The sequence below is a fragment of the Barbus barbus genome, assembly GCF_936440315.1.
Source record: "Barbus barbus genome assembly, chromosome: 30".
Taxonomy (NCBI): domain Eukaryota; kingdom Metazoa; phylum Chordata; class Actinopteri; order Cypriniformes; family Cyprinidae; genus Barbus; species Barbus barbus.
The window spans coordinates 25,872,213-25,886,126 of record NC_136758.1 but is presented as its reverse complement, the minus strand read 5'-3'; the positions used below and the strand labels follow the sequence as shown (position 1 = coordinate 25,886,126).

General features: G+C 36.3%; 1 protein-coding gene across 8 annotated transcripts in view; it reads right to left on the bottom strand.

Moving 5' to 3' along the window:
- Window positions 1-13,914, bottom strand: part of LOC306850736 (nesprin-1-like) — a gene marked incomplete at its 5' end in the record, with an annotated part of 105,341 nt that overhangs the window by 7,683 nt on the left and 83,744 nt on the right. For 4 of the 8 annotated variants that reach the window (XM_079386574.1, XM_079386567.1, XM_079386568.1 and 1 more), the window contains 22 exons: window positions 1,580-1,791; window positions 2,682-2,808; window positions 2,917-3,059; window positions 4,432-4,500; window positions 4,661-4,994; window positions 5,729-5,920; window positions 6,009-6,146; window positions 6,383-6,565; window positions 6,640-6,790; window positions 7,458-7,645; window positions 7,735-7,897; window positions 8,395-8,561; window positions 8,646-8,804; window positions 9,474-9,629; window positions 9,716-9,841; window positions 10,916-11,110; window positions 11,625-11,859; window positions 11,960-12,054; window positions 12,125-12,272; window positions 12,454-12,608; window positions 13,409-13,555; window positions 13,632-13,814. In XM_079386574.1, coding sequence (XP_079242700.1) covers window positions 1,580-1,791; window positions 2,682-2,808; window positions 2,917-3,059; window positions 4,432-4,500; window positions 4,661-4,994; window positions 5,729-5,920; window positions 6,009-6,146; window positions 6,383-6,565; window positions 6,640-6,790; window positions 7,458-7,645; window positions 7,735-7,897; window positions 8,395-8,561; window positions 8,646-8,804; window positions 9,474-9,629; window positions 9,716-9,841; window positions 10,916-11,110; window positions 11,625-11,859; window positions 11,960-12,054; window positions 12,125-12,272; window positions 12,454-12,608; window positions 13,409-13,555; window positions 13,632-13,814 — 3,666 coding nt within the window. Of the gene's footprint in view, window positions 1-1,579; window positions 1,792-2,681; window positions 2,809-2,916; window positions 3,060-4,431; window positions 4,501-4,660; window positions 4,995-5,728; window positions 5,921-6,008; window positions 6,147-6,382; window positions 6,566-6,639; window positions 6,791-7,457; window positions 7,646-7,734; window positions 7,898-8,394; window positions 8,562-8,645; window positions 8,805-9,015; window positions 9,098-9,473; window positions 9,630-9,715; window positions 9,842-10,915; window positions 11,111-11,624; window positions 11,860-11,959; window positions 12,055-12,124; window positions 12,273-12,453; window positions 12,609-13,408; window positions 13,556-13,631; window positions 13,815-13,914 lie in introns of those variants that run through there. The other 4 variants (XM_079386569.1, XM_079386571.1, XM_079386572.1 and 1 more) reach the window with 3 other exon arrangements.

The following is a 13,914-nucleotide window of genomic DNA, read 5'->3' as shown; positions in this document are numbered from 1 at the left end:
AAACCAGGATGAAGATGAGGGAGCTGACTTTGAGAGAAAAGCAAGCAATTTGGATGCTAAAAGAAAAGAGGAAGTCAATTAGAGCTCTAGCAAAAACAAAGGGCATGGAGAAATCAAGAGTTTGGAAACCACCAGCGACACCAGCAACCAACAACGACCTGATCGGCTGAGAAAACAACTGTAGCTGATGACAGACAAATCATAAAAGCTGTGAAAATGAACCCTAAAAGACGTGTCTGTAAAATCACCAACAACTTCCAGAAAGCTGGGGTGATGCTCTGACAATCTACTGTCCTCAGGAGACTTTGACACAGAATTACAGATGCTACACAGCAAGATGCAAACCTCTGACCAGCACCAAAAATAGAAAGGCAAGATTAGAGTTTGCAAAAAAGCACAAAGGTGAGCCAGAAGAGTTTTGGAACTGTGTTTATGGACCGATGAGACAAAGATGAACCTTTATCTAAGTGATGGGAAAGCAAAAATGTGTAGAAAAAACGGGAACTGCAAATGATCCCAAGCATACAGCCTCATCTGTAAAGCATGGTGGAGGTGGTGTCATGGCATGGGCATGCATGGCTGTCTCTGGAACAGGCCCTCGCAACTTTACTGATGACTTAATGTATGATGACAGTAGCTGAACTAATTTGGAAGGGTACAAAACCATCTTTCCTAACAATATTCAAGAAAATGCCACCAGATTCATTGGGAAGTGCTTCATATTGCATCAGAACAATGACCCAAAACACCCTGCCAGTTCAGTCAAGGAATTTATAAGGGCAAAGAAATGGAAAGTCTTAGATTGCCCAAGTCAATCTCCAGATTTAAATCTGATTGAACATGAATTTCACCAGCTGAAGAGGAGAGTAAAGGCAGAAACTCCCCAAAACAAGCAACAATTGGAATTGGCTGCATTAAAGACTGGGAAAAGTCTTTCAAAGGATGAGAGCAAGAGTCTGGTGATGTCTATGGGTCACAGACTCACTGCTGTGATTGTGTGCAAGGGATCTGCAACTAAATAATAGCTTTTAATCTTTTATATCTGCCTTATGTTCAACTGTCCCAATACTTATGCTCACATCAATGAGTGGGATGAACTCTAAAAGTGCTGTTCTTTTTATTTGGTAAAACATGTATGTGTTGACACAGCTAATAATAAAATGTGACATTCTGTAGTTTTCTCTCATATTCATCTTTTAATCATATTTGCAAATGTCTTGACTCCACAGCCAACAGAGCAATTTTGTCTTTACTGTTCCAATACTTTTGGAGGGCACTGTATATTATGTATAATTGTGTCTAATTTAATATTGCTATATACCAGGGGTCACCAAACTTGTTCCTGGAGGGAAGACCCTCTAACCCTAATCAAACACACCTGAACCAGTTAATCAAGGTCTTGCTTAGTATACTTGAAACTTCAAGGTAGGTGTATTGAGTCAATTTGGAGCTAAACTCTGCAGGACCGAGTGTGGTGACCACTGCTATATACTATAGATTTAATGTGTCAGTTTGGAGTAATTTTAGCACTTAGTAACAAATAGTTTTAATTATGATTAACAGCACTGGAGCATCTGACTTTGAATTTCTTGATGCGTAGCTCGATGGTCTGTATGTCCGTGCTGAGGTCCAGTCCCCGCTGCTGCTCCAGCTCTTCTTCTGCCTGGTCCAGCCAGCTGCAGATGCTGTTCAGGTCAGAGTTGAACTGCTGCCACTGCTGCATGTTCTGCTTCATGCGCATCTCTTTACTGAGAGCCTGAGCCTGCAGCAGCTCCCAGCGTTCGATCACACCTGCACAACACAGACCACACAAATGCATCTGTGCCACACTGTACAGTAGCTGTAAATTAATAAAAATAAACATTATATGATGCACCAGACAAAAGAAAATCTAAATCCATAATTTATTCTTTTCTCAATGAAATATTCCTATTATAAAATGCATGCTATTCTAAAGAAAAGTGTTTTTCCCACTTGATAATAGCTTGATAATAATGAAATCTGCATCTTCATGATCAGATGCAAGTCTCACTCAATATTACTACTGAATATTCTTCTTTTTTTATTTAAAACATTCAAAATAGTTCAAATTTGTTATGAAACTTTCATATTCTACCTTTCCTCCTAGCCAATCTTTTGCACAACATATATTGTAACCAGTCTTAAGTGTCAATTTTTAATTGACAATAAGCTTTAGACAATAAGAGAATAAATAATATTTCCATTGATGTATGCTTTGTTAGAATAGGACAACATTTGACCGAGATACAACTATTTGAAAATCTGGAATCTGAGGGTGCAAAAAAATATTGCGAAAATCGCCTTTAAACATGTCAAAATGAAGTTCTTAGCAATGCATATTACTAATCAAAAATGAAGTTTTGATATATTTATGGTAAGAATTTTACTAAATATCTTCATGGAACATGATCTTTACTTAATATCCTAATGATTTTTGGCATAAAAGAAAAATTGATAATTTTGACCCATGCAGTGTATTTTTGGCTATTTCTACAAATATACCCCAGCGACTTAAGACTGGTTTTGTGCTCCAGGGTCACATATAATGTTTATAATGACACACTATGGCTTAATATATACTATCAGCATTCATTTTAATGATAACTTTTAAGATTGCATGTATTTATGTGCATGGCACAGAATATTATATGGTTTTGTACCTGAGGTTTGGGACTCTGAGCTGTTGGGGTTGACGAAACCTGAACTCTTGTCGTCGTCTTCTTTCAGCTCAAATCCCACTCGCTTTACTGCGTCTATACTGCCACGACATTCTTCAAGAAGACGCATCTGTGAAAATGAAATATAACAAACAAGTGTTTAAATTCCTTTAGCAAATGCTTTCTATTTCAAACCACAGTGCGTTCCCCTAATAGAGTTCAGTAGATTATTCCTCACATAACCCATGTAGGTGGCGTCCAGCTCAGGGCCGGTGGGAGTCCGGCTGCGTATGATGTTCTCCGTCTGCTGCAGGTGGAAGCAGCTGGTGTTGAGAACTTTATCCAGGTGTCTGATGTGAGTCTCCAGTGATCCAGCATCACCTGCAGAGGAACATCAGATTAGTTATCAATGGAGGAGGAACAATGGGAAGTTGCTCTAAGCTGCATTTGGAACCGTTTTCTCTTTCTCAGGCCTGATGCAGTGCATGATCAAGAGATGAACGTCACATGATTGCTTTCTCATTAGTCAAACATACTGAGTGCTTCTAATCAAATGTATCATTAGTCAAAGCAGTTTACAATCAGAGTGAATATATGCACTGCTCTACTCTAATATTGCACTATTGCACAAAAATGTTTGTAACTTATCCAGGCAAAGATCGTCTTCTAAGTTAGAAAATAATTCCTAATTTTCATAGTATATTGGAATGGTCTCTTGTATGAGTTTGTAATTTTTTTTTTTGCAATTTTAACATTTTCATGCCAATTAAACATATTTTCCCACAGAATTATTATTAGTGTAAGAGAATATTCCATTCTCATTTCTTTGATGCAAAAACCAATTTAAATTGTTGTTTTTTTTTTAAATATGCAATGCTAATTTAAGCCAATTTTGTTATTGTTATTTAAAACAACTGAAATAAAGCTGAAATAAAATAAAAAGGAAATATTAAATGAAAAACCTAATGTAATTAAAAATAAGAAATGATGCCTTGACAGCTAAACTGAAATTATTAAAATGACCAAAACAAAAAATAAATTCAAGCTAAATAAAAACTAATAAAATGACAAACACATAGCAAAATGACTACAACTTAAACTACTAAAACGAAAACTTAAAATAAAATAAAAAGTTACTTCAGAATAATAATTAATACTATAATGGAATAAATAACATTAAAACAGATTTAAACAAAATCCTTGTATTAGTATCTTTTACTATAACAACAAAAACTGTACTTTACAGTACTGTACAGCAATGTGAATCTAATTACAAAAATATTCAGATGTTTAACAATAATGACAATTTTTGGGGGAAAATTGCTTTATAATTTAAAAATCCAAAAATGTTTTTTTGGTGGGGATTTTGGATAAAAATTTGACCTTGATGGAAAATTCTTCCTTTAAAAGAATTAGATTTTTTGTAATTTACAAATTTCTCTGATTGCAAAATACTATGAGTAATGCTGTTGATTTGGCAAATCCAAAAGCATTAGAAACCAAGAACGAACACCAGAGTGAACTCAGTGGGCATCAACCTGTGACACTACATGCAAACACTGGAGACCTGATTATTAAGGTTAACACACAGTGTGAAGCAACACAAATCAAAAGAGAAGGGTTAGAAAATACAGCCGATGGTCGCAGCACGTGGCTCTGTGCATTGATTCGGTTTGTGAGTAGAAACTAAAGATCACAATCTCAGGCAACAGACTAGTGAGTGAGTCTCAGATTTCTGACTGCTGTTGCCTACCAGCGCTGGACCTCAGAGTTTGCTCAGTAAGTTTTAGATATGCCTCAGGACTCTCTGGAATCACTACATCTGAAAGAAACATATACATGCATACAATACAAACATGATTGAATGCTGAACCACACTAAAATCTTCTGCTACAGCCACCAGTTTCAGGCCTTCATTAGGTTTCACTTACACCCTCTCATTCTCTCTCATCTGTTTATAGGACTGAAGATCTCACACTGACCTGAGAGGGCAGACGCTGAGCCCTGCAGGTATCCATCCTCTCCCTGATCTCCTGGTTCGGAGGACAAGGCTCTGCTGGCGCTCTCCAGACCCCGGCTCAGGTCGTAATCGTGGTCCCACTCCAGAGGGATGGAGTCCACGCTGGCTGGAGTGTCTCGGCCCGAGCGTTCGGCCCGTAGAGGAGCAGCCATTGATGCAGAGCGACTGGAGGAGGGCAGAGGGGACAGAAAACCATCGCCCAGGCGCTCACTCCACGGATAGCTGGACACGTCAGCAGGCTCGTCCAGATCAAACTCCCGGTCCGAGTACGAGACGTCATGTTCATCGTCTGTGAGCTGGATAAAGAAGAAGAATTCACAGTGGTTTTTGGGATCGAAACCTTGACTAAACTGATTAAAGTTGATAGGAAAAAAAAAATTGCTAAACAAAATATCTGCATATAAAACGACTGACTGAACGAATTAATAAAAAGTAAACAAAAAAGCCAATATAAATTAAAATGGTATATTTAAATATGAAAAATAAATAAATATATAAATAAAATAGAATGAATGAATAAGGTAAACAAATAAAAGGTAAATATAAGTAAATATTAAAATAAATATGAAAAATCGAATAAATAAATGAATAAATATATAAAGATATAAATAGTAGTCATAAATAAAAAGGTAAATATAAATGGTACATATAAATATGAAAATAAATAAATGAATAAATGTAAACAAATAAATATAAATAAACTGGTAAATATAAACAAACAAACAAAAAAGGTAAACATAAATAAATAAAATGTCAATAAAAATAAATATTAAAATAAAATAAAAAAATTATGAATGAATTAATAAATAAATATGAAGTAAATAATTAACACACTTATAAAGGAAGTCATAAATAATAAGGTAAATATAAATTAAAATGGAACATATAAATAAATATAAAAACTAATGTATAAATAAATAAATAGGTAGGTAGGTACATATAAATAAATCTGAAAATATAACAAATTGAAGAGAATGGAAGAGAACTCCAATATCAGTCAGAAAAAAAGCATTTGATGTAATTAAATTACCGGTAATCGTATAAGTTTCTTGTAGTAGCGTTCCACACGTCCGAACACTTCTTGGCAGTAACGCTGCAGTTCTTCAAGCTCTTCCTCGATCACAGCAGCATCTATCGGCTCACTCTTTTCCAGAAGAGCTTCACCCTGCTGGAATATGTGGTCAATCTTGGCAGTGTTCAGAGTGATCTCCTGCTGGAACGCCTGGATGCAGAAGAAAACCTAAGTGACCATAAGTGAACGACACAGGAGATATGGAGAACACATGCAGTAATAAAGGCTAGAGACGTACCCTCAGCTGTTTGATTTTGGCCTGGACGTCACACTCTGAGAAATGCTCAATGTTGGTTAATTGCAGGTCCATCTCTGTCAGCCAGACCAGGATACAGTCTCGTGCCGTCTCAAACTCCTCCCTCTGATATATAAAGTGCTGCGGTGGACATAAAAAATGCTTCAAAAATCAGATTCAAAGTAAAAGCCCACTTGCATTTATCTAATAATAATAATAAAAACATTCATATTATTATAATATATATTTATTTGTTTTGCAATTGCTGATTTACCCAAATGGACTGAAAGGTTCATTTCCAAAAATGATCATTTTGGACTGTCTAAGTATCAACTGAGTATAAATGTTGGTGGAAAACGAATCAATGAGCTCTGTACCTTTAGCCTGCGTAGGACGGAAGACACTCGTCTCTGCAGGTTATCCCAGCGCTGGTTGGCATTGTAGGCCATTTCTCTCAGACTACAGGCCGAGTCGGTGCGATTCTCACGTGCCAGTCGCTGATACTGTTTATTGATCAGCTCCAGCTGCGTCAAACTTTCATGCACCTGCCGCTGGAACGTCTACAGAAACACAGAGCGCTAATATCACAAATCTGTTCAACAATACTACATTCATTCAGTCTGGATGATCTTACCTCAAATTTCTTGAGCTCCTCTTTGGCAACAGTGTAAAGGACACCTGAAGAGTTCGGCAGCGCGGCTGTCTTCTCCGACAACACGAGCCACTCTTCAAACTGAGAGTAGTCATCGAGAAACTTCTGCCAGAGACGCCACGTCTCCTCAATCCTTTCAAATGAGCAAAATTTAGCTTTAAATGTGTCATTTAACACAATTATTGTGTAAAAAATTATTGTATTAAAAAATAAACTATTAAAAATTATTTTCATTCATTGAAATAAAGCTGCAATAAAGCTGAAATAGATACAGTAAAGAAATATAAAAAATATTGAGCAAAATTTTGGTTTAAATTTGTCATTTAGTACAATTTTTGTATTAAACTATTAAAATAAACTATGAAAGATGAAATAGGTCAAATAAAATAAAATACAAAATATAAAATAATAAATAAAACTTAAATTTAATGATAACAATGCTAAATACACCTTTGTGTTGTTTATGTGGTTAATGACAAATTTAAACCTAAGTATAACTAAAACTATTACAAAATCATTTTCATTAATTGAAATAAGGCTGCAATAAAGCTGAAACAGATAAAATAACAAAAAAAAAAATTATAAAAAATTAAATATAACAATATAAAACAGGACAAACTAAAATTAGAAATGTTGCTTTGGGAACTAACTGAAATAAAACAAATTTAAGTTGGTGATAAAATGAGCAAAACTAAAACTGAAATAAAAATAAATCAAAGCTAAATATAAATATTAAAAAATACAAATAAAAATGTAAACCATAAAAGTAAAAGGTATGCAGTGCGGTTCATGGATCATACTTGAGTCTCCTCTCCATGGACATGGCACAGATGCTCCTCCAGCGGCGGTCCAGGCTGCGTGTGGCCTGCTGGATGGAGTCACACTCGGCGTCCGTAGCACACGCGTCACAGTCGTGCAGCAACACCTCACACAGGTTCAGCACAGACGCCACACCTGTGCTGTGCTTCTCGATGTCTCTCTGCAGCTCCTGAACGAAGGGCACAAATAAGGTTTTTTCTTAACCAAAAAAACAAGACTGGTTTATTTTTGAATGCACTGTGTGTGTACAATAGCTACCTGTTGTAGATCCAGTTTCCTCTGGATCTCCTGGTAGTCGCAGGTGTCGTAGACGATGGGACGGGACAGTTCGGTCTCAATGTGGCCGAGCCAAGATCGCAGACTATTCATGTTCTTATCCAACTGCTGAACGGCCACTAAAGTCTCCCGCAGCTTCTTCACCCTGAATAATCAAAGCTATTATAAGCCAATTCACAATTTCTGACACAATATACTGTGTCTACATCTATATGCAGTATATATATATTTTTATATATTTATAGGTAACTGACACTAAAAACATAAATACGTTTTCATTACTTGAAATAAAGAAAACATGAACTGAAATAATATAAAATATAAACATTTTATTTTAAATTCTTGCAAATACAGCATTTCTTCCATTTAGCACCTTGATGTACTAAAATTACAACTAAAACTGAAATTAAAAATGAACAGACATGACAAGAAATATTTATTAAAAATGAATAAAATGACAAAAACAACAAAATTACTAAAAAATGCACTAAAACTAAATTTAAAATGAAAAAAGGAAATATAAAAATCAAGCAAAAGGAAATGTAATCTAAGCACAATGCAGATTTTAAAATGAATTTTGAGTAAATATTGTGTGAAACAGTGCTGATAATGCCAACCACATCACGGTGTGTGTTACAGTACCTGGCCCCAATGAGGTCGAGCAGATGCTGCCAGCGTTCATTGACTTTACTGAGTTTGTGTTCAATGTCAGATGCTTTGCTCTCATGACTGGCCCGAGCTAAACGTTCACCCAGCTGCTGGAGCTCGTGTTTATTGTCCTGAACCACCGTCACCTCCTCCTGATAGTCCTGAGGGACAGAAAAATCATTCTCAAACTTATTCTATATATGTATATCTATAAAACAAAAAGAAATGTAATATTTAATCATTACCTTTCGTAATTTCTCAATCATCTCTTCAATGCTGATGTCTCCATTCTGGGATACTTTGCTTTCCATTTGCGTCAGCCATTCACACAGCTCCTTATATTTATCATTGAAGATGGCCCATTCATTCAGCTTCTCACTCACCTGCTGCCTGCGCAGACACAACTGCACAGACAAATACACAAAAACATACGCCTTCAGTCATTTCAAACATTTAAACCAAATCGAAGTAGATTCAATTGAATATTTAGCCACAAAGTCTTTCCGTATCTTTATAATGTGCAAAATTAAAGTGCAAATAAACACACTGTCACACATTCCCAAAACCATTTTGAAGGAAAGGCAAAAATATGACCATAAAGACAAAAGAGCATACCAGAGCATCATTAAAAACAGCATGGGTGAAGAGTTTCTGACAGCCTGTACCTTACGGTTAAATGTTTCTACTGAGATATCAAACGCACGCTCACATCCTGTGGTGTCTCAGCTCACGCACCGGATGCCACAAACACAGAGGGTGTAAATAACTCTTCATGCTTTGCATTCGAGTTTCACTTTGAGCTAAAAACTGGTGCTTTGCATTGCTCTCTACTAGCAAAAACATCCGATAATATATTCTGCAAACATACTCTGATGCAGTGATGTTTGAAAACAGTGATTTAAAAAAAATCAGTGGATGTGTTATAAAACCTAACCAGCTTCGTATGGTGCCCAGATAGCATCTGTTTAAATGTGCCTATGATGTCTAGGAAGGTTTTGAAAGCATTTGCACCAACAATGCAGGCATATGTAGTAATCCAGCGCCACCTAATGGCCAGATGTTTCTGAGTGTACCTGGTGACAGATCTCCTCCCACTGGCGGTGCAGGAGTTCAATGCGTTCCTGCAGCACACGCAGATCCTCAGGACTGATGTAACTGGACAAAGACTCTCTCAACACCGTCAGATGGGTCAAATCCTCCTTCCAGCCGTCAAACATGCTCTCTAGATCCTGCAGGAAATGAACGGTCATTGGTTTTCATTTTTCATCATTTCATTATTGATCAAGTCTTCATACTGTATCTGAACGCTGCATACCTTGCAGCGCATTTGTTCAGACTGCAGCTCCTCATGGCGATCTGGGAGCGGCTGGGACAGCTGGCGTTTAAATGCTCTCAGTTTCTCCAGAGATCCTCCGATACCTTTTTCACACCTCTCCCAATCCTACACACAGTTTGAAACAAGTCAGTGTGGTTTCTGGGTACATAGAACACATTCTGAACAATTACAGTATCAAGCATTGCTCGGTCATCTCAAAACAACCTTTAAACTCATTAGGGTAGAGATGTAGACAAACTCATGCAGACATTTGTTTGAGAACAAAAATAACTACTGGAACTACTAGAAATAAATATTTAACCGAACTAGGTGACAGAATCAAACAATACTTAATACTTACAATAAAATTTACAATAAACTAAAACACCCTTATTTAGAATTATTTATTTAACTTATAATAGTGAAATAAAGTAAGAAAAAATTATATAATTATTAATAAATATATAATTTATTTCACTATTATTAGTTAAATAAAAATTTTGAAATAAGTGTGTGTATATATATATGTATATATGATTATTATTATCATAGTTTTTAGATTTTTTTAATTAGTTTTTATTTTTTGTTTCATTTTAATTTTAGTAACATTTTTAGTAATTCTGTTATGCTTATGCCATTTTTATTAGTTTTTACATTTTTTATTCATCTTCATTTTCACTTCAATTTAAACTAAACTAAGCTAAAAAAATAATAATTATGTTTTCAGTTATAGTTGACTATAATAGCAAACCTGATAGCAGTATTTTACTTTTATTTTAATATTATGATTTTTATATTTATATCATTATTATAATTATGTTATATTTAGTAACTAAAAATGTATTTAAACAAATAATTGCACACAAAACAAATAAGTGAAAGAACTTCTAGGAACACTATTGGGTAATATTCAGGGTTTAATATTTATGGGAAATAGTTATTATTTATTGTCATAATTTATTAGACAAAAGATATTATTATTAGATACTGATTTTTTCCAACATAAAATATTTTTGTTTATGATTTCATTAATTTTCACAGTATTCCCTGATATTCCCTGAGTTTTTTCATGCTTGTGGGATGGATGACTCAGTTTTAAGAATATTCTGAAAGAAAAGAATCACTAAACTGATCCAGACATGTAGCAGTAAAGACCACAAATGTAGCACACAGGTGGCGCTTAGACATAAAGATCTCTACCCTGAGCAGGACGGCCAGCTCTTTCTTTTGCTCCTCCAGACGGATGTTGGCGTGTCTCCAGCGCTCCTGTATGTCGAGCAGCTCCTCTTGTAGAGCGGCTTCGGCTCGTGTGTCAGCAGACAGAAGCAGCTGTCTCCCTGCATCCACCGTCAGGATGTAACTGCCCTGCTGCCTCAGCAGAACCTTCTCCCTCAGCTGCAGGATCAACAGAGCGTCAGCAGGGGGAGCTAACAGCCAGCACAAAAGCATATTTGTGACCACAAAACCAGTCATAAGTAGCTGCAGTACATTTGTAGCAATAGCCAATAATACACTGTATGGGTCAAAATGATCAAATTTTCTTTTATGCCAAAAATCATTAGGATATTAAGTCAAGATCATGTTCCATGAAAATATTTTGTAAATTTCCTACCGTAAATATATAAAAACTTAATTTTTGCTTATTAATATGCATTGCTAAGAACTTAATTTGGACAACTTAAAGACGATTTTCTCAATATTTAGATTTTTTTTTTTTTTTTTTGCACCCTCAGATTCCAGATTTTCAAATAGCTGTTTCTCGGCCAAATATAGTCCGATCCTAACAAACCATACATCAATGGAAAGCTTATTTATTCAGCTTTCAGATATATGAATCTCAATTTCAATAAATTGACCCTTATGACTGGTTTTGTGGTCCAGGGTCACATTTAGGTCAAACAATACTTACCTGAACTACATCCAGCATGGCTCGTGCCTGTTGCAGTGGCACAGGTGCACCCGCCTGCAGGGTCTCGGCCTGATGGGACGTTTCCACCAACCATTTCCTCAGCTTCTCCACCATCTCTCTGTAGCGCTGCCACTGCCGCAGGAGACTGTCTATGATGCCCCTGCGCTGCTGTGCCCGTCTCACCACCCCCTGCCACTGGTTACTCAGCAGAGCCAGCTTCAGCTTGAACTCATCTCTGGAAACACGATCAGTTTCAATATAAGCATTCAGTCTGTTCATGCATTTTGAATGCTGGTATCTTGCATATATCTGATGATAATGATGATGTTGCTCACCTGTCGTCCACCTGTCCCTGCTCCAGCATGCCTTGTCCATCGCTAATGATGGAGTGAAGGATCTGCTGTCTGCTGAACATCTCTGCCTGAAACAGCTGTAACATTGCTCATTTTTTAGTATCTAGGCAACGTTTGCAACTCCTAATTTGCTTTTGTATGCGTCACCTCATGAGCTCTCTGCTGCTCCATCAGGCTCCGGAAGTTTCCGGAAATCTCCACGGTCAGTTTTTCCTCCGTCTGCACCAGGAACTCCATCCATGTCTCGCACTTCTCCAGAAAGGTCTGCTGCTGTAGCAGCATGGCCTGAAGTTTGCTGAGAAGAGAATTAAGACATCCTTTAGAAGGTAAACTCAACAATATCTACTGAAGTACTGTATATTTCCATAAAGGGCTTTACAAAGCCCAAAAAGAGCCATGCTGGGTATTTAAGAAAGTTATGAGAAGGAAGTATTCAATAATGATATAATCTCTCTTTATAATGAGTTTGAGCAAACCTGAATCTCTCGGTGGTCTGAGCTGAGGTGGTGGACCAGCTTCTGTTGAGGTTCTGCATGCGTTTGATCTCAGAGTCGTTGAGAGGGAGTCTGTACGCCAGTTCATTCAGCCTCTCCAGATCAGGAGCCATACTGCTGAACTTTAGCATTTGTTTCTGCACAAAAAACAAATACACAAAAACATTGGTGGTCAATTAATATATTGGTCAAGTCATTTTAAGTGATTGCAGATTTTCGTTTTTCAGATTTTCTGTTATTTTGATTTAAAAAAAAAAAAGTTATTTTTTAAGTTAATTTTTTTTTACATAATTTATGTATATGTACAACAATCCTGTGCAAAAAAAGGGTTTTTAACATAAATAGAAACATAAATTAAATCAACTCCAATATTTTGACTTTTGAGTGTAAATATCGACCACCCTGATCCTGGGTTATTTTGGTATTATTTATATACTACTATAGTATTTTGAATTAGCTTTTATTTTTCAGATTTTAATTGTGGTTTAATTTTGTTATGTGAGTTAATGATTTTAATTAATTTTCAAATTATTTATTTCAGTTTTAGTAATTTTAATATTTTTAATTTTAAGGATATTTCGGTATTATTTATTTACCTCTGTAGTATTTATTAATATTTTGAATTGGTTTTTATATTTAGATTTTCAGATTGAAACTTTTAGTAATTTTATGTGCTTTAATGATTTTAATTCATTTTTTATTTCAGTTTTAGTAATTTAATATTTCAGCTCAAACTTACTGTATTTCAGCTAGTTGCCAAGGTAACATTTCTAATCTTTTATTTTTAATCCTATCTAGTTATGGTTAATTTTATTTCAGCTTTATTTCAATTCATGTAAAACAAAATTTATTTGTTTTAGAAAACAATAACACATCTGATCTGATCTTTGCATATTCCAGGGATCCCAGCATCGTTTTTCCATTCAGCCTTGTATACCTTGAGTTCCTCCATGCGGTCCCGGATCAGTGACTGGTCAGAGGAACCGTTGGGATCCTGGTCTTTCAGTATCTCCTCAGCGTCCACGATCCAGCGGGACAGAGGGTCCAACTGCTCGTTAAACGTCTCATAGTCACGAACTCCAGCCTGGGGAGAAAAACAACCCTCAGTGTCAAACGCTAAAACACTCTCATACGCCACTTCAATGATCTTCTTCACTCACCTGCAGCACCACCTGCTGTCGGCTCAGGCTCTGCTCTACAGCACTGAGGCGTTGGGTGAGAGACAGGTGGTCAGACTGGATGGAGGCCGCAGCTGATGTGTCCACCTGCTGTTTGAGCTGCTCTCCCAGCTCCAATAAAACCTGAAGAGACGCCTGGACGGGAGCCTGAGAGCGCAGCAGCTCCTGAGGGAACATGGGATGAGAGTACATTACTGTATTGATTATGCTAAGTACTGATTATGAAATAAAAAATGTACATAAGTAGTTGCTGTTCAGAATTTAT